Source organism: Caretta caretta, chromosome 11 (assembly GCF_965140235.1).
Source record: "Caretta caretta isolate rCarCar2 chromosome 11, rCarCar1.hap1, whole genome shotgun sequence".
Lineage (NCBI taxonomy): Eukaryota > Metazoa > Chordata > Testudines > Cheloniidae > Caretta > Caretta caretta.
This window is the reverse complement of record NC_134216.1, coordinates 32,736,897-32,757,178: the sequence shown is the minus strand read 5'-3', so window position 1 is coordinate 32,757,178 and position 20,282 is coordinate 32,736,897. Positions and strand designations below refer to the sequence as shown.

The 20,282-nt window shown below is 38.0% G+C and overlaps 1 protein-coding gene across 27 annotated transcripts in view; it reads left to right on the top strand.

Moving 5' to 3' along the window:
- The window catches only part of BAZ2B (bromodomain adjacent to zinc finger domain 2B), a 277,230-nt gene that overhangs the window by 219,764 nt on the left and 37,184 nt on the right, over positions 1–20,282 (top strand). For all 27 annotated transcript variants that reach the window (XM_048869525.2, XM_048869524.2, XM_048869532.2 and 24 more), the window contains 5 exons: positions 7,079–7,219; positions 8,152–8,406; positions 9,177–9,391; positions 12,396–12,470; positions 16,749–16,992. In XM_048869525.2, coding sequence (XP_048725482.2) covers positions 7,079–7,219; positions 8,152–8,406; positions 9,177–9,391; positions 12,396–12,470; positions 16,749–16,992 — 930 coding nt within the window. The remainder of the gene's footprint in view (positions 1–7,078; positions 7,220–8,151; positions 8,407–9,176; positions 9,392–12,395; positions 12,471–16,748; positions 16,993–20,282) is intronic.

Sequence of the window (20,282 nt, the reverse complement as noted above, 5' to 3'; positions counted from 1 at the left end):
CTCTCTTCTACTTCTGCATTAAATTTTGCAGCTACAGTATTCCATGAACAAGTAGGTTTTTGCGTTTACACATTCTGTGCAATAAAAATCCATGGTCATGAAATTCCATAGACAAGCAAAGCATAAAGTTATCCAAAATGGAGGGTGGATACTTCTATTTACACATATTTAACTAACAATCATTCTTTCTTTCACATATAAGTCATGCTATATCAAAGTATTTTTTTGTGTAATTATGAGAATTTTTATTTTTTAAATCCCTTCCCATTTCAGAACAAAATTTATGAGCCTCCTGTAAGGGAATAAATCACTTATGTACGTAGCACTTGCAAGTAACATAAATAATTCTGGCCAGGAAAGAAATTGAAGAGAAAGAAATTGAAAAAAGTCATTAGAATTGACTTGAGATTGAACAACATTAAACAAAACTGCTTATGTTCAATAAGCTTTTTCAGGAGTACTCTATTCAGTTTATTCAACGTAGACTGCAATAATTAGAGATTTATTAGATAAAACACTTCCATCAACATTTGCAGCTCCAGTGGTTAAAATGTCAAATCATACCATACCTTGTATTGCAACAGAGTGTAGACCGCAAAAATAAAAAGGAGTTAATAAAATTACATGCTGGAATAGCATAGATAATAAAACCAGAGGCAATGTACAGAATTATTGTTTAAACTTTTGTTAGGCCATGATGGACTAATTTACATCTCGTATTTCAGTCTGACACTATCTTCAGATTTAACCATGATGTTATCTTCTGAGAGCTTCAAGGGTAAAACATTGCAAACCTTGCCTTTTGTTTCTATAGCTTAATTTATTTACTTTTTTGTTAATATCTAACTGTAAAAATGTTAAAGCTCTTGGTAAACCAAGAAGTAACAAAATAAATAATCAAATACAAATCACAGACAACTAAAAGATTTAAAGGTAAAAGGAATATCAAAACCATGACTAGTAGCAAGAGTAGGCTTCCGTTAAACACATTTCTATAGAATGTAAAAAGCAGCTTCGGCTAAATAAACTGTTTATAAATTTAAACAAAATTAATTCTAGCAGCTTAATTCTGTGTTTAACATCAAAATAATGCCTAACAATTGGAAAGTGCAAGGCTACCTAGCTGCTCTTCTGTATCGAAAAGTTGGATTACATTCTTTTCTAATAGTTTGTAAGCTACTGCAGTGTCCCATAAAATAACATTATTCTGTCATACCCACAATTTAGCTGAAAAAAAACACTAGTGATGTATTTTTAGCTTGATACAATTTTTAAAAAAAACAAAGAACTATTTATCTAAACCGGAAAAATCTCACTAAAAAATCTGGTGAAAAAATTCTATCCTGAAAGTAGAGTGGTCTCTGAAGTGGTGCCATTTGGGTTAACAATGAAAACTGCTGTGGTAGAAATTTAATTTTTATAATTTCTTGATTTTTTTTCTTAAAAGTTCTTGTTACTAGTGGTTCAAAAATTTTTTTTGTTGTTTGCAAACATTAAGGAGCATATCAACACATTGAAATGTTTTTCTTAAAACTAAACATTGTAGTGTTCTTCTATTCTCAGTACTGTGAGGTCAGTACAGTAGCATCATGTGTTTCGACAAATGAGTTAGCAGAGGTATTAGTAGCTAATATGGGACAAAACTCTACATTCCATACTCATGCAAATCTCCCATTTTCCACAGAATTTAATGGAAGTTTTGACTGACTATGGAGTTCATGATTTGACCTAGCAGCGTCCTCTATTACCAGCATTAAAAAGCACAAGAAAATCAGAGGGTGTAAAACGCAGGGTGTAGTATCAAATAGATTAAATTTAGTCAGGATTCTCCTGAGTTCCTCCATTTTAGCAATTAAATTTCAAACAATAGCACACACAAACTTGTAATCATTTTATCTATCATATCAAACTATCATAATTGTACCAGAGGTTTTTTCCCTATAATTCCTCAGGGATCAGTAAACAACAAAAGTTTGTTAAACATGCATTTATTGCTAAAGGTCTCTGTCAGCAGTTTTGTAGACTTCACTATGATATGGGAGTACCTCAGGTTTCAGAAGTTGTCTAATAAGCAGTTTGAAAGTAGAATGGAATTCACAGCACTCTAGTGATTCTAATAGTTGCACACATTGCATCAATGAGGATTTATACCATAAATATATGCTTAGTGAAAATACCATGTGGAATTGTCAGTTTTTCTTAACTAAACCAACCTTTCTGTTTTAAATGTCCCATATGTAAGCTGACCATTTAAAACTGGACAGTTACCTATAACTATAGGTGTAGCAGCCAAGAATATCTGATTAATTTGATGTTTGTGCAAGTAAAGATACAAAGGGATAAAGATCATGGAGGTGATTTTTCTGTAGCAACAGGGAATGAATAATGTATATAATTTAATACGGCTGTTTTATACAGGCACATCTTTCTGTATCCTTTAGATAGGGTAAAATTTTAATTGAAACAGAATAAACTGTTGCTGCAAAAAACCCATTGATTCCATATTTTGTACATATCATTGTCCCTAAAATCACTCTGAATAATACATTATAAATCTAAAATATTACTAAAAGAATGAACATTTATTACTACCTAGTAAATAGAAATGCTTACATTGAAATATTACTTTAGATTTTTTATAACATTAATTGCTATAGACAAACTTGCATTTTCGTCTTATGCCTAATGCAACAACATTTGCAGTTTTTGTTTTTATATCTGCCTCCTATCACCTCTGTTTTATTAATCTCATTTTTATTCTCCATGTAACCCACAGCATTCCCTTATATATTAAATTTTATTTATGCCTTTTAAATTTGAGTATAAGTTGCTGTCAGAAGAAACATATTCTCACTTTTAATTATGCCGAGAACAAAAATGTAAAGGACCCAAAAGAATCATAAAATGCAAATCCATTTCAGTGGATTATATGGCAAATGCTTCAATACAGAGGCTTAACAGTCCCATATGTTATAAAGTTTTGTAACAATTGGTCAAAGCCACCTTACATTCTTCTGTCCTAAATTTATTTTTTCACAGTATTGTTGGCCTAAAATCAATTATTATATCCTGTATTCTTAAATCCTGGCCTTCTGAAAAAAGGTATTAACCTGTTTCTACAAACTGTTCTTTTCAAGTGACTAATGTGAAAAATTTGTATTTAGATTTTCTGTCCAAATATTTCCAAGTGGCAGGAAAACTTTGATTCTTTAATCTGAATAGTCTCTACCTCCCATGAACCAGTTTTATTAAAAGTCTGAGTTTGAACTTAATAATACTTTAACATTTTATATAATGAGATTCATCTTCAAAGCACTTTGCAGACATTAACTGATTAAACCTCAGAATACCCTGTGAGGTGTCAGTACAGTTAGCATTATTAACTAATATGGAAAGGTTAAATAAGAGGGGGTTGCTGTCTGATCCAGGATTAGAGCTGTGGTGGTCAGACCAAAGGACCATGCCTTTCTCCCAAAATACCTCTAAGAATAAGGCTAAATATCTTAACTCAAAGCTGTACTTAATGCAAATGTTGGAAAACGCCAGGGAATTTTTTTCTGTGTTTTGTTTTTGTGTTTTTGTGATTCAGTTCAAAGCAAGAGGGATTTATCTGTCCATTTAAATAGTGATTTTCATGCAAAATTATTTAAGTGTGCTGTTCTCTGAAATGTGACTTAATAAATGGGGTCATGGGTTCTATGTGTGTTTCAGTGGTTTCTGTGTCAAATTTGCTGCATTTAGAAGAATTAAAAAAAAAAGCTATTCTATCTGCAAGCCCTGCAGATTCAGCCTAAGAACTGAGGGTTGAGCTGTGTTCTTTCAATTGTATGCATTATCACCAATAATAAAGATTCTCCATGTGAAACTCACTTAAGTATTATGATGGAGGAGGAGCAGTAGAAGAAATTCGCTCACTCTCCTACAGTTATATTTAGTTCCGTGCTAACATTACTAACAAAAGTAAAGGGTAGTAAATGTTTATTTTAGTAGGTAAAATAAACTGACTACTCTCAATACACCCAGGGAGCAGATCTCTTGAGTAACAATGTACCATTTTTATAACATTGCCTTTTTGATCATAACTGTACAGAAAGTTATCATAAACATTGTAAGGAGAGTGATCACTTTAGATAAGCTATTACCAGCAGGAGAGTGGGGTGGGGGGAGAGAAAACCTTTGAAGTGATAAACACCCATTTTTTCATGGTCTGTGTGTATAAAAAATCCTCACTGCATTTTCCACTTTATGCATCCGATGAAGTGAGCTGTAGCTCACGAAAGCTTGTGCTCAGATAAATTGGTTAGTCTCTAAGGTGCCACAAGTACTCCTTTTCTTTTTGCGAATACAGACTAACACGGCTGCTACTCTGAAACCTGTACAGAAAGTGTTACTTAAAATAAATCTACTTCCCCTTCCCATAACTGTCCATAGCATTTTGCTAATTGTCAAAAATATGTAAATAATAATGGCCAGGTAGAGGATATTTTCTAAGAAATACCAACGAGTTTGGGCGTATTGGAGGCCCAAGATGCAGCAGAGTAGCATTTAACCAAACCAGTCATTAATTCCCAGATATGCTTCGCTCTGAGAGCATTTTAACTGCAGTAAGGGCATGGATTTTTGTATACAGCTTTAATGTATTTTGGCTTTCTAGAGGCTGACCCGTGTTCTGGTGAATGGAACAAAGCATAAGTAAAAGTGGTGTGTCCTGTGAAGAGTCACAGGGCTGAGGGATGGAATCTTCAACTGGTTAGGGTGTTGGCATGGCCAGGCTGCAGCACCTAATACAGGATATGTAGGGAATTCTGGATGTGGCTACTTTGTCTCTCCAGGTAACATTATGAGCCAGTAGATGCTCCCTGTGCCCTGGGTTTACCACATTCCACATGTACACACATCACATTAGAGGTCGTCATCGAGCTCTGCTCTTTGCTGCTTTGTCCCCCACACAAAGAAAATGTATGTCTTTTTTTCCACTGTTCGGATGTTATATAAATAGCATTCCAGGATTGTATGCCCTATACAGTACCCAGATTATTTGAATCACTTCTCAATAGTCCAGTCAGTGATCCTAGGACTGAAGACAGACAATTTGGAGGCTACTCCATGCAGCTCTGTGAATAGACCTCAGTCCTGCCCTTCAGCATGTCTCTTATTGCAATCCTAGGTCTTCCTTTCATCAAAAGACAGTTATGCAAAATTCTGAAGTTATTTTATAATGCAGACAAAGGAGGTTATGCTAAAACCACCAAATTATTTTGACTCCTGGGAACAGTTCTGCCCCTGGTGTGAACCAATTTAGTTCCATTGTCTGGCCCTTGGTCACTACAGGTGAAAGGCTGATGCTATACGCACTGTGCTATCTTAATCCTCCTGGCATTAGGTTCTTGAGGATTTGTAGACTTGCCCTTGTATGATGCAGAAGAGTTGATTTTGATGTTAGAGAATGATTGCAAAGTCCATGTAAATTTTTTTCATTATTTTAAATCCCATATTTGTTGTGCAGAGGTATGGAATAAATCATGCAGACAAAACATGCATTACCAAGAGCAGCAAAATATTCATTGTTTGTGTGGGTGAGTGTGGGCTGGCAGGGACGAAGGTTACCACTTTACCTGGGGGAGAAGAACCCTTAGAGCCAGTCCTGAATCTAAGAGAGCTCCAAATTCAGCATCAGTCATACCAGATGCCTGATTAGATGTAGTTAATATAATAAAAGGTGACATAATGCAGAAAGTGTTTGAGGAGCAAGAGAGACAAAGATAGCTGACCATTTAGTTGGCTGTCGCTATGTTTATGCGTATAGAATAACGTATGGCTGAATGTGCAGTGGTGAGATTTTTGCATGCTTCACTGCTTAGTGATGCAAGCCCAAAAGCTGTGTGCATCGAACACACAAAAATAATCTTATAGCAGTAAAGTTGCACACACTAACTTATTCTCTTTATAAAATGTATACATTGTGTGATTTAAAAAAAAAAAAGTAAAGTCAGTGGTTTAAAATGTGTTCCATAGACATATACATTCATATTTATTTTTATATTAACTGCTTTTACTATAACTATCCAGACTTCCACATGGGATAGATCTGCATGGAATAAGTGTCCTCACTTTCTACATGCAGCCCATCACCATTCCGTCTACACTTTTTTGAATGGCTATAAATGGCAGACATAGCTGAGCTTGACTGGTGGTAGGATTTTCCTAAATTCTCCAAAGGCAAGATACCTGGGGAAAGCACCTTGGGGTAAATTGTGTGTAAGGGAATGGCTACCTATGCCATCAACAGTGTTAGGACAGCACTATTTTGGGTAGCAGGCAACAATAAGTGGGTTCAATTGTCATTGCCCTTCTGACGCAGTACGGACATTTTGCTGTGTGATTTGGACAGTAAAAAACTACAGGTGAACCATGATGTTTCTGTTTTAAAAAAGGACTGTTACTGAGTGGCCGCACAGTGTTAGATTTATATCTTGTCAAACAGTTTTCCCTGCTGTGGGGTTGTTGGCAACTATACATCTTCAGGGAAGATTTAATAATGGCATGGTGTTCTGGACTGCTGCAGTCTGCAGTGACCCTTCTTTGCAGATGTGTGTTAGGATATATACGCTTATCCTTCTGACTTGATAACCTCACATTTGGAGCAGTTGCCTATCAGTCATTAGTACGCAAAAGAATCTTTTGCTCCTGAAGAATCTTTTTTCTGATGTGCTGAGGCAGAATGACTCCACTTTGGCTAAGCCATCCCCACTTTTTCGGAAAGGGTGCACTGATGTCTACTTTAGAGACCAATTTGGAGTATGGCTATCTCTATTAAATGTCCATTGCTGGCACATGGAAAGCAATATAAGAAATTATTTCTGTCACAGATCTCGGAACTGCTCACGGACAGGATGATTTAACTCTGTTTACAGTGCTGGGGATGGCAGTTTCTCCCCATGCCTTCTTTTAATTCAAATGCTTTAATTGCTGTGGTGATTATTAAGATTATATAACTAGTACTTTTCAAATTCTTAAATTGTTCCATTGTAAGTATAATGCATGGGTTTAATTTTCTTTCCTTTCTGTTCTATTTAAGGAGAAAGAGCGGTTAAAGCAAGAGAAACGCGATGAAAAAAGATTAAATAAAGAGCGTAAACTGGAACAGCGAAGATTGGAATTAGAAATGGCTAAGGAGCTAAAGAAGCCTAATGAAGATATGTGCTTAGCAGACCAGAAGGTAATCATAATAATGTAAATTTACTTTTTATTTTCTTGCCCCTTTTTAATCCTGTTTCTCTCGTCTCTGTCTCTTGCCATTGTGTCAATAATTAATTTTTCTTACTGCAGCTGCCCCTAAAAACATTCTAATTTTGCCTTAGATAACTATATTTGCAGTATTATCTATATATTTAATGTAAGCATTAACTAAAGGATACTACAAATACAGAGGCAATATTGTTTTAGTTATCTAATGAAATTACTTTTGAGGCTGACCTACTTTTGAGGCTGCCAAAAATTCACATGCTTTCCTACTTTAAAATATTAAAATAACCATCACAATTATTACTGTAAAAGAATTATAGTCTCTCTCACTACGTGAACCCAAGCTGGAGCCTTCTCCGTAGGCGTGGCCTCTCCTGGGACTCCTTTCCCCAATGTAATCCTTCTCCTGAGCTTGAGTGTTCCCTCAGGACCTGACTGTCTCAGTTCCCAGTTCTGTCTACCGGAGAGCTACTTTGGAGACACAAGGTGGGTAAGGTAATACCTTTTGTTGGACCAACTTCTGTTGGTAAGAGAGAGATGCTTTCGAGTTTAGGCCAACAGGAGTTGGTCCAACAAAAGATATTACCTCACCAACCTTCTCTCTCTGATATCATGGGAATGACACAGTGACAACACTGCGTACTTTCTCATTTTATAAGATTTATAAGATTCTCACACACACACTTTTATAGTGCTTTATAGTTCAGAGTAGAGTCTGAGTGTCACATCTACCCCAACGTGTCAGTAGTAAATAACCTGTTGCCCCCTACAACTATGAAAATAGTGGAATTATTTCACCTTTCAGACACCAACCTTTTGTAGCTTATTATTAACATCAAGTCTTGTAAGTTATAGTGATCTTGGAAGATCCTACTGAATCTCATTGTTTTTCTCTTTGATTTTCAGCCTTTGCCAGAGTTGCCTCGCATTCCAGGACTTGTTCTCTCTGGAAGCACATTTTCAGACTGTCTCATGGTGGTGCAGTTCTTGCGCAACTTTGGTAAAGTTCTCGGCTTTGATGTGAATATGGATGTCCCTAATCTAAGTATTCTTCAAGAGGGCTTGTTAAACATAGGGGACAGCATGGGAGAAGTACAAGACTTACTTGTAAGGCTCCTCTCAGCTGCTGTTTGTGATCCAGGACTAATCACAGGATACAAGGTAAAAAAACAAAAGCCCGAAACACCTTACAGTGGTAAACAAATAATATTAGTAATTAAAGTAGTAATAGTAACCATTAAAATCGCACACTTTTCCTTGATAGTCTCTCTTCCTTGGACTCCAATAACTATTTTTTCCTAGTGCTTCTCCTGTCTTGCTGACCACTCTTTCTGTTGTACCTTCAGTGACTTCTTCCTCCTCACTCTCACCCTTTGTCAGTATTTTCCAGAGATCTGTCTTTGATCCTTACATTCCCCCTCTTCCCCATACACACCTTCCCCCATGACCTACCATCACCTCTATAGATACATCTTTGATTCCTCCTGTTCCTTCTACCCTCACCTCCAGGTTCTCAGAAAATCTTATAGCTGCTTCCTTCAAAATCTGCTCCTTCCCTCTAACCCCATTGTCAAAACGCTGATTGACACCATGATTCTCTCTACCTTTTTTTTTTTTTTTTTGTCTTGGACTAATGTAACCTTTTATTGAAGCCCTTTCTAAACATTCTGAATTGTGCTAACCACTATCTATAATTCTCTGACAAATACCATTTGGCATGTTGGTCTGCTTTTGCTTAACCTATTTAGTGTACATTAGTGTTATTTCAGTTTTTTGAAACATACAATGGATGCAGGCATTTTGTTGCACTGTGCTGTCTCAACTCAACTAAATAAATTAAAAAAAGTATTATTTTTAACCATATTGTATTATTGGGTCTGTTATAGTATTTTATTGTTCTTATGTAATTCACTGAAAAACTTATTTTTTAGGCCAAAACTACTCTTGGGGAACATTTGTTAAATGTTGGTGTCAACCGTGACAATGTTTCTGAGATTCTGCAGATTTTTATGGAAGCTCACTCTGGGCAAACTGAGCTTACCGAAAGTCTAAAGACCAAAGCTTTCCAGGCACATACTCCAGCTCAGAAAGCATCGGTACTTGCTTTCCTTATTAATGAGTTAGCATGCAGCAAAAGTGTAGTGAGGTAAGATTTTCTAAACCTTTATCCATGCTGTACAAATATACCATGTAATGCATAATGTGTATATCATATTTTGTTATTGTAGAGTTCTGTTAGCCCCTGCTGCAGCAAAGGGTGAGAGCTGATTTCTGTTATAACTCCCTATTTTCATATACTCAAAACTTTTCTAAAGAATTACCTTGGGAAATCTGAAATTTTCCATACTTGGTTTATGCCCAGAGGGAATGTTCTTTTCAAGACTTTGAGCAAAATCTTTGAGTTATGGGAGATTTTAAAGAAATGTCCCCAGCTCCTTTTGGAAATAACTCAAAAAAGGTTGAACAGCTAACCTTTATGCAGCACCCTGTTTTTTAATCCAAATACTTGCCTATTCCTTCCTTTATGTACCAGTTGGATTAATAAGATCATCAGCGGAGGTGGTATGGCTGCTTACCACAGTAATAATTCAGAATAAGGCTGTTCGTAGGATTTCTTTGTTGCAGAAATTGGAAGGTGTGTAGTGAATGAGGCAGGGGGTTGCAGGAAGAGGAAAGACAGTCCCAGGATTAAGGAAGTTGAATGCTGCCCTGGAGAAGTGTAATATATTCCTGCTTCTGCCACAGTGTTCATATGTGATGCTGGGCAAGTCACTTAAATCAAAATGTTCACAAATGGCCAGTAATTGTATGGTGTTCTTCGAATGCCAGTCGGTGTACATATTCCACAATGGGAAGCGCACTCACCAATTTGCACACATCAGAGAATTTTCTAGTCCGCAATCCCCACTGAGGGGAGAGAAGGGACCGTTCCAACTGCCTCAATACAAGACTAATGCAGTGCCATCTTTGTGGAGGTGGAAGGTGTCTCTATCACAGTTAGGTCCGTTTGGCACCAGTACTCAGAGAATTTTTTCTAAGGGCTTGTCTACACTAACACTTCAGTATAACTTATGTTGCTCAGGGATGTGAATAATCCACACACCTTAGCGGTGTAAGTTACGCCAACCTAAGCACCAGGGTAAACAGCGCTATATTGGCGGCAAAATTTCTTCTGCCAACGTAGCTACATCCTCTCGCGAAGGTGGTGTTAGGCTGGGGTGGGAGAGCTCTCTCCTGTTGGCTTACAGTGTCTTCACCACACCCGCTGCAGTGGTGCAGCTACATCGGTGCAGCTGTGTGCTGTAGCACTTCTAATGTAGACTAGCCCTAAGTTTTGAGGCACCCTCAGCATCCGACAGCCTGGTCATTTTTATCCTGCCTTGAAGCCAGATCAAGGGAGGGCCACCTTTGCCTCTTCGCTTTTCAAGGCTTGCAGTCCAAATCTGACCTATCTGTATGGCTTCTAGATGAGGAGGCTTCATATGATTTTGAAGCTTATGCTGCGACTGATTTCAACTACAATCAGTCGCCCTTGAGCTTAGATGCCTGGAATCTGGGCTTGGAGTCCCCACCTAGTTGCCTGCTCCATGAGAAAAGCCCTTAGGAGTGGTTCCCTCAACTGCTGGGTCCACTTGGAGAAGGACCTGCAGAATTCACAACACTCCTGGGTGTGCCCCTGACTGAGGCAAAACAGACACCTTTTGTATCTGTCATCCACAGACATAACTGCTTTGCAGGATGGGCAGTTTTTAAGCCTGGGGACTTGCCATGTTGGCTGGTACTGCCAGCAAACATAGGGAAAGGTGCCTTTGTCTATGGCATGTGCCTGCATCTATCTGACCACATTCTCAACACCAATGTGGAGGTAAATCTGAAGAGAGTTGCTCTGACATGCACTGCAGGTGGTAGAGAAAGAACTGAGACTTGGTGGCTCTGCCCTTTATATCCTTTCGGAATGCACAAGGAAGATCTGTGTTGCAGTTTGTACACCCAGAGACTAGCCTAAAGGGAGGCATACTGCCTAGGTCTATCAATTGTGGAATATCTATATGGACTAGCACTCAAAGAAGAAAAAGAGGTTACTTACCTTTTACAGTAACTAATGTTCTTTGAGACCGGTGTAGTCTGTATACATATTCCACTACCCACCTGCCATGTCTGCTACTTCAAAGTCCTGAAGTCACAGGCTCTCTCAATAGTGAAGGAACTGAGGTAGGGTGAGGTGGCTTCTCCCTTTATACCGTCACAAAATGATGCATGTGCTGCCTCAATGGGAACTGCTAACTAGAAAATTCTCCAGCACGTGCACACTGGACATGCACTTGCCAACTGTGGAATATGTATATGTGGACTACACATCACAAAGAACATCAGTTGCTAAAAGAGGGTTACTTACCTTTATACCTAATTTTCTGGGTGTCCAACATGAGACACCTAGAGCCAGATTTCAAGGTGCTGATTGCTCACGACTTCAACTAAAAGCGATTGGAGCTGTGCTTTCAACGTATAATGCTCTATAAAAATGCTAATTATTGTGGAAAATTAGAGCCTAGGTTTCTCAGGTTGGGTATCCAAAGTTAGTGGACACTTTTGACAACTTGGGCCTTAATGTCTCTGAGTTTGTGTCCCATCTGTAAAATGGGGATAATACCACCTCTTCTCTGAAGACTGTTTCAAAGATAAATCCATTAATATTTGTGAAGCACTTAGACACCATGGTTAGAGCACCATAGAAATGCCCAGAGGACATAAATAATTTTGTGTTTGGTCCTGGGTTTGAATAGTCTGTGGCAAATAAGGCCTGAGGCTACTGAGGATTATAAAAAGAAATACTGAATAACTACTCACTCTTATTTCTTTAAAACCAGCTCCTTCTCCCTACTCAAAAACAGCTGAAGAGATTTTGCTCAAAGTTTTTAAAAGAATAGCCACTGTGTGTGAAGTCCAAGTTACACTTGCAGCCTGAATTCTGATATTTCCTAACTTTTGAGTGCTTGCCTTTGCAATCTTCCTGTTCTTTTAATGAAGTGTTTTTGGATGTAATTTTTATATATATAATATATAGTGTGTGTATCTCAGACATATGCATGTTCTTGGTTGGTGATATTTCATAAACTAATTAAAACCTCTGGGTTTTTTGTGTTTGACAGTGAAATTGATAAAAACATTGATTATATGTCAAATTTAAGAAGGGATAAATGGATGGTTGAAGGCAAATTGCGGAAGTAAGTTATATTTCCTTAAATATTTCAGTGTATTTCTTTTGTGTTTGTTTAAATTTCTACTATCAAGATTTGTTCCAAAGACAAAAATCAGCTAAGTTGTGTTTTAAAAAAAAACCCAACAACAACAAAAACCAGTAACTGCAATACTTAATTAAGAAATGATATTAATTTAACTTGTCCCAAGGCCAGTATTTTACAATCGTTTAAAGATGCATGAGATTCAGTGGGTTACTATGCCTCAAAATTGGAAGAAAATCAAATCCATTTTGCATTCTTTGAAAGAAATAAGCCATTTTTTATTTGAAGGTTACTTTAGCTGTCAAATTGTTATTGATGTTAAGAGACTGATTGGACCTGCCACACTTCTCAATTTAAATATACTTATAAAGGGCCTGATTGTTGTTACAATGGACACCCTTAAAAACTTGCCAGTTACTTTGATAACTAAATAATGCTACCTCACTATTTGCAGTACATCCTCAGTGTTCCTATGGTAAGTGTTGGGAATAATGCAGATACTGAGGTAATCTCATCTGTTTACCTCAGGCAACATTGGCAAATTTTCAAGGGTAATCACTTTATGTCCCCTATTCTCCCATCGTACAAAACAAAATTCCATACAGCAAGCATAATAGCTCCATTTACCAGGAGGCTAGAAGGCAAAGAAACTGTGAATCACATGGGATGTACATAGCCAGGCTCCACTCCCCTTCCCTTTTTCATCTTTGCCTCCTATCCAGGAAGCACTGAATCCTTTCTCTGTCCTTTGCTTCAGTTACTTTGTTTCTAATCCTGTTTTTCCCTTTTTTCCGTTTAATGTGTCTCAGAAGGAAGAAAGAAGTAAAGAAGAAGGACAAGAGGGAGATAGAGGAAAAAACCTGACCATTTAAAAAAAAAATTACAGGAAAAAAAATGTAGCTATGGACCTCCGCTAATACTGCTGGTTCCCAAACTACATAGGTGTAATGGCTTTATCTCTTGGGGCAAGCCCAATCATTCTCCCATCTCATCTGGATCTCAACAGGCCAGTCGTCTCCTGTGGGTATGTGGTCGAAACAGTGCTGCTGAAGCTCTGATTTAGCCAAGAAATCTTAGCCATCTTTATCTCCTCAGGGACTCCTCGTTCTTATCTCTCTCCCTCCATCAAACTGTCATTTAGATCAGTGGGCAAAGGGAGACAAAGAGCATGCGGCTGGCTGCAGAACCAATGAGTTCATGCTTCTGGGCAGAACACTGAAGTACCTCAGGCAGGGTCTCAATCAAATCCTTCAGATTTGCTGTTGCTGTGGGAGACCCACAGTAGATTAGTTTCCCTTCTCACAGAGAAGCCATCTCAGTTGTAAACCATAACCACAGATCAAGTGCATTGTTTGTTCTTTTTGGGACTCAGGGAAGGAATGAAGGCCAACATTTTCACAATTGACTAGTGATTTTATGTGTCTCTATTTTCAGGTGCTCAACTAGAAGCATGCCTTTTAGAGGGCATGTGCACTCAGTACTTCTAAAAACCTTGAGGTATCTCAGGGTGGACATCTAGAATTTAAGGTCTGTTTGAAAAGTTAGACCATGGAGACCTATTCTTTTCCCTTGCCTGATTCCAGGAATGTTGTAAAGATCAGCTCAGATAGTATTTATGTCATTTTCTTAATATAGGTAGGTTGGTACCTAGCTGGCCGAGTATCTTTGGTTTGCAGCCCCAGTAGACCTTGCATTAGGTCCACGCTGAGGTCAGATTATGCAGGAGGTCATTCCCTTCAAACACCTCTTTCTGTATGTGCCTGGAAGTGAAGAGGATTAAAGGGACAGCTTTCTGAGACAAGGCTTTCTCCCCTGATTGGGCAAAGTGGCCAGACACAATCAGGAAACGTTTCACCTTTGTCACCTTCTGTCCTATTTGGAGCATTTTTGTTAAGTTGTGCTCTCGGGAAGAGTTCTCATTGGTCACTTGCTCCTTACAACATAGTGACTGCATTTTACCAGAGTTCACCAGGGCCTTGGAGTGCAGAATGCTGCCTTTTGATGTCTGTGGTGCCTTCTTTGATTCATTTCTCTACTTTTCATTTTCAGTGTTATGCAAACCTCGGTTTGTATCCTTAAGAGTTGTATCTGTTCATTTTCTTTCCACTGAAGTGGTCTTTTTACATGCCCTCTTCTCTTTTAGATGCATTTGAGAATTGCGTTCACTGGTTATTGAACTTCTTTATCTGCTGATGTTTCTGGACAAAGTTGTCCTTCAGATTATCTCTGGATTTTTATGCCTAAAGTTTTGAATTTTATGTTAGTCAGCCTATTCATTCACCTATGCTTTTGCCTGATACGTTAAGTCTTGTGCACAGAAAACTTTCCAGACTGGTGGTGAAGGCTGTAAAATTTTACTTCTCTTAGAAAAAGGATTAAATTTTCTAAAGTGCTTGAGTGACTTACGATGTTAAGTCCCATTTTCAAAAGTGACTTAGGCATTGATGTTTAGTGAGACTTAGGTGCCTTTTGAAAATGGGACTTAGGTACTTGTCACGTAAGTACTTTTGAAAATTTTACCCAAAGTGCATTAGAAAGTTTAAAAATCTGTTTCTATGAGCAAAAGAAGGGTCTAAGATCTTCTACATCTTCTAAATCTTCAAGTGGATTAAAGATATTTTTAAATATGTCCTACCAGGAGGTAGGTCATTTCTCACTGTCAGGGCATGGCTACACTAGAGAGCTTACAGCGATGCAGCTGCACCACTGTAAGTTCTCTAGTGTAGCCACTCTAAGCTGATGGGAGAGAGCTCTCCCATTGGCTTAACTATTCCAGCCCCCGCAAGTGGCAGTAGCTATGTCAGTGTGAGAAGCTGTTCAGACGACATAGCGCTGTCCATACTGGTGCTTATGTCAGTGTAACTTATTCACTACCCTATGCGACATAAGTTATGCCAACATAAGCTGTAGTGTAGACATAGCCTTAGCCTTCTAAAGGCACTATCGTCTCTTGAGCAGTGAGAACTGAGGCAATGATAATTGATCTACTCTGTGTCGGAATACTGCACAGTCCTCACTTCAGTTTTTGACCTTCATTACTGGCTAGATACATGAGCATTCTGGAGAGCTGTCATTTTTGTCAGTGTTCTCTCTCTAGGCTGCTGTTTGAGAAGCCACCTACTTTCACACTTCTCATTATAGCCACTTGCTGTATGGAATGTTGTTTCGTAGGATGGGAGAAATAGGGAAGTACGACAAGGAAAAATTACTTGCTGGTAATTGTGTTTGTCGTAATCCTTTCACTTTTCCCATCCTCCTTCCCTCCCCTCTTCTCTAACAAAATATTTGCCTTTTCTACATGCTTTTTTATATCTACTCTAGATCAGTTATATTTTTGACCTGCTCTTTAAATGACTATTTGAGCCTGGTTATATATATCTTCTATGATTCAGTGTGTTTGCCTGCTAGCTTCCTGGTAGGTAGAACTATAACATTTGCTCTATGGAATCTTTTTTTGTAGGATTTTGTAGAAGAGGAAGGTCTACAACAATCATAAATACTGGTATGTAAGTTTCTCATTTGTTTCTTAAAATTAACACATCTGTTAACCTCTTAGTTACTTTAGCTGGTTACGATTTCTTAGAGAGAGTGTTGTGTCCCGAATGTGAAAAGACCAGTCAAAGTGTAAAGACTAATAGAAACATTATGTAAAATAGACTAAAAACACCTAAAAAAGTTCTATTTTAAAAAAATACAGGATCAAGGGTCAAGTTTACTATCACCTTACTAGTGCTAAGATTACTTCAGCAAAATGATGTTCTTTGTTTTACTATCATCAGTTTTCAGCTTTCCTAGATACACATGTTTAATAGTGACTTTTTTAAATGGGTGGGTAAAATGCAGATTTCAGCAGGTGCAGTGCAAAAGAAAAAGAGAAAAAATAATCAATTAATAGAGAAGGAAGATTGAAATGGGCTCTTCTCTCTAGCTTACAGGGCTGGCTATTTAAAATTCCTCTTGTCCTGCATGTCTTTTATACAGGCGTTCTGTGTTACTCTGTAGAAATTACCCTGAAGACAGGAAATCCAGTGCAGAACTGAATATATTTTTAAGGGTCAGAATTCTGTATGAAGTGTTCTACAATGTGAATTTCTTATGTCAGTCACTGGTAACAAACAGTGAGATAGCAGAAGGTTGTCGTAGGACAGAAGTAAATTTGAGTTTAAAATGAGTGGTGCACTTTGGAATGAAGTACAGAGTAGAGTATGTGTATGCTACAACTACAGTCAGTAATACCACTTGCATATCATGTGTTTAAAGGCTTAGAATCATTCATGCAAAGAAAACCGGCAAGAGAGATACTACAGTGGGTGGTGAAATAGGAGAAGAACAGCATTCATTGGGTACATCCACCCCAGGCCGCAAAAGGAGACGGAAGGGAGGAGACAGTGATTATGATGATGATGACGACGATGATAGTGATGATCAAGCAGATGAAGATGATGAGGATGAAGAGGACAAAGATGACAAAAAGGGAAAGAAGGCAGAAGTTTGTGAAGATGAGGTAGGGAATATTAATTTAACAAATAACTTGTTTTTTAAATGTGAAATAATGGAATTTTCTTTCCACTCCTTTATATGATAGATTTGAAGACAACATTTGTCAAAAATCTTATAAAAAGGAAAAAAATCATAAAGTGAGATTGTGTCAGATTTGTTTTTAATTGTTTGATATTTTAAGTTCTTTGATAGGCTATTCTTTTCTTTATTCTTTAGCCAGGTATCTTTGGTTTATTTTTTGTTTGCATGTTTTGGCTTAATCTTGATTTTCATTTCTCTGAGGACTGCCTTCCTACTATCTGATGTAGACTCTTCAAAGAGGAAAAGACTAAATCAGATCCAGGGAGCCAATTATTTTCTAGTAAATAAGCATGAAAGTAGCTTTCCAGAAAGTAGAGAAGGGGATGTGTTAATTATCAGGATAGCTTCAGTTTAGTCATTGGTACAGAGAGAAATTATAATAAATAATATCCACTATCAGATGGGTAGCCGTGTTAGTCTGGATCTGTAAAAGTGGCAAAGAGTCCTGTGGCACCTTATAGACTAACAGACGTATTGTAGCATAAGCTTTCGTGGGTGAATACCCACTTCGTCGGATGTATGTAGTGGAAATTTCCAGAGGCATGTATAAATATGCAAGCAAGAATCAGGCTAGGGATAACAAGGGTTAGTTCAATCAGGGAGGATGAGGCCCTCTTCTAGCAGTTGAGGTGTGAACAGCAAGGGAAGGGAAACTGCTTTTGTAGTTGGCTAGCCATTCAGTCTTTGTTTAATCCTGAGCTGATGGTGTCAAATTTGCAAATGAACTGAAGCTCAGCAGTTTCTCTTTGAAGTCTGGTCCTGAAGTTTTTTTGCTGCAGGATGGCTACCTTTAAGTCTGCTGTTGTGCGTCCAGGGAGGTTGACATGTTCCCCTACAGGTTTTTGTATATTGCCGTTCCTAATATCTGATTTGTGTCCATTTATCCTTGAGGGGGGGTATAGCAGGGCTGCCAGCCGTGGACAAAGCAGGCAGTCAAACGACGTTATAGGGGAGCATCACATAATTTTAAACTAGCATGTTCTGTAATGAAGCAGGGACATAAGATAGAAACAAAGTTAAGCGAGACGATGTTAAGTGGGGAGTTACTATATGTGTCACCTCTAGTCTATTCTTTGTTCTCATCTTTCTTTTCCCTATAACATCACTGTGCTTTTAATACCCCATAGTATTTCTATGGACAATGGCAGCGCTCACTCAAGAAATCCTACAGAAGTATATTCACATTTAACCTTAATTATCTTTCCTCCATCCTTTGGAAAACATAAAGCTATTAATACTAGAGCTCACCGTTTAACTGGTGGTGACAAATTCATTTAGCACCTCATGTGCTTAATTTAAAAGCAAAGGGCCGAATTAACTGGTCTCCCCTCTACAATGCCTGAGAATTGTGAGCGGGTAATTATAAATCACATTTGAAAGGGAAAACCACATACAGCACATTTCAGGAGAGCTGGTCTCTTTGTATTAATTTAGATATAAGGTGCCACAGGACTCTTTGCTGCTTTTAAATATCCACTATGAAACTGAGGTGTCAGGTGTGATTACAAGCTGAAAGAAGGGAAGGGTTGTTTGTGAGCTTCAGCTGAAACTCTGTGTGTGTGTGTGTGTGTATGTGTGTGTTTAAAGTTACAGAATAATTGAATTTTGTTGGAGAATATGATCTTTGAGGCTTTACAACTTCTGCAGGTTGATGAGGGTGAGAGGAATGGTCTTTTGCAGTTCCACAGTACTTGATCACCTGCTCTCATATTTTAATACCCAACATCCTTATAAGTCAGAAGGCGGGTGTCAAGGTTCCTTCCCCACTCTGAACTTTTGGGTACAGATGTGGGGACCTGCATGAAAGACCCCCTAAGCTTATTCTTACCAGCTTAGGTTAAAAACTTCCTCAAGGTACAAACTTTGCCTTGTTCTTGAACCCTATGCTGCCACCACCAAGTGTGTTAAACAAAAAACAGGGAAAGAGCCCACTTGGAGATATCTTCCCCCCAAAATATCCCCCCAAGCCCTAAACCCCCTTTCCTGGGGAAGTCTTAATAAAAATCCTCACCAGTTTACATAGGTGAACACAGACTCAAACCCTTGGATCTTAAGAACAATGAAAAAGCAATCAGGTTCTTAAAAGAAGTATTTTAATTAAAGAAAAAGTAAAATAATCACTTCTGTAAAATCAGGATGGTAAATACGTTACAGGGTAATTAAAAACATAGAGAATCCCTCTAGGCAAAACCATAAGTTACAAAAAGACACAAAAACAGGAATATACATTCCATTCAGCACAACTTATTTTACCAGCCATTTAACAAAAGGAAATCTAACGCATTTCTAGCTAGATTACTTACTAACTTAACAGAAGTTCTGAAGAGCATTCCTGATCTGTTCCCAGCAAAAGCATCACACAGACAGACAGACCCTTTGTCCCCCCTCCTCCCCAGCCTTTGAAAGAATCTTGTCTCCTCATTGGTCATTTTGGTCAGGTGCCAGCGAGGTTATCTTAGCTTCTTAACCCTTTACAGGTGAAAGGGTTTTGTCTCTGGCCAGGAAGGATTTTAAAGTTCTCTATACAGAAAGGTGGTTACCATTCCCTTTATATTTATGACAGCGGGTCATTACGAATATTTATTACCTTATTAAACTGAACTGTCTTTGTTATAGCAAACTGAGCTTTTTATAGAAATTCCACAGAATCTCAAGCAACATCACACAAGTCCAACAGTGTGGTCTGGTGGAAGAAGCCTGGGAAAGGAGCCAAAAAAATGCTAAATTTGAATCCTGCCTTTTGTTCTAGTTTGCTATATGGCCTCCAACAAGTCACATCACCTTTCTTTCTGTCATTTTACCAATCTGTAAAATAAGGTGGTTGTATTTCTTTACCTACAGTACCTCACAATTGTGTTGTGAGAATGACTGACTAATGTTTGTACAGTGCTTTATATGCAAACTAGTGGTTACACTCAAATCCATACAAATACCTTTGATTAAAAAGTAAACATCAGCTGCAGGAACTCTCCTTCTGGCCACCATTCTGGATTGTGTATGGAATTATAGTAATCCCTTCCTGCTGTCTTTCTGTCCTTGTGAATGAATATAGGAGATACTGCCAGAAAATCTTTGTGTGTGAATGGTCCCATAAGCAAAAAGAGTGAACCTTTAGAAATGCAATCCTCTTGGAAATACAAAATATGGATAGCTTGCAAAAAAAGGACAGTAGACAATAATGTTTAAGCAGGAAGACCTACTTCATAAAGTCTT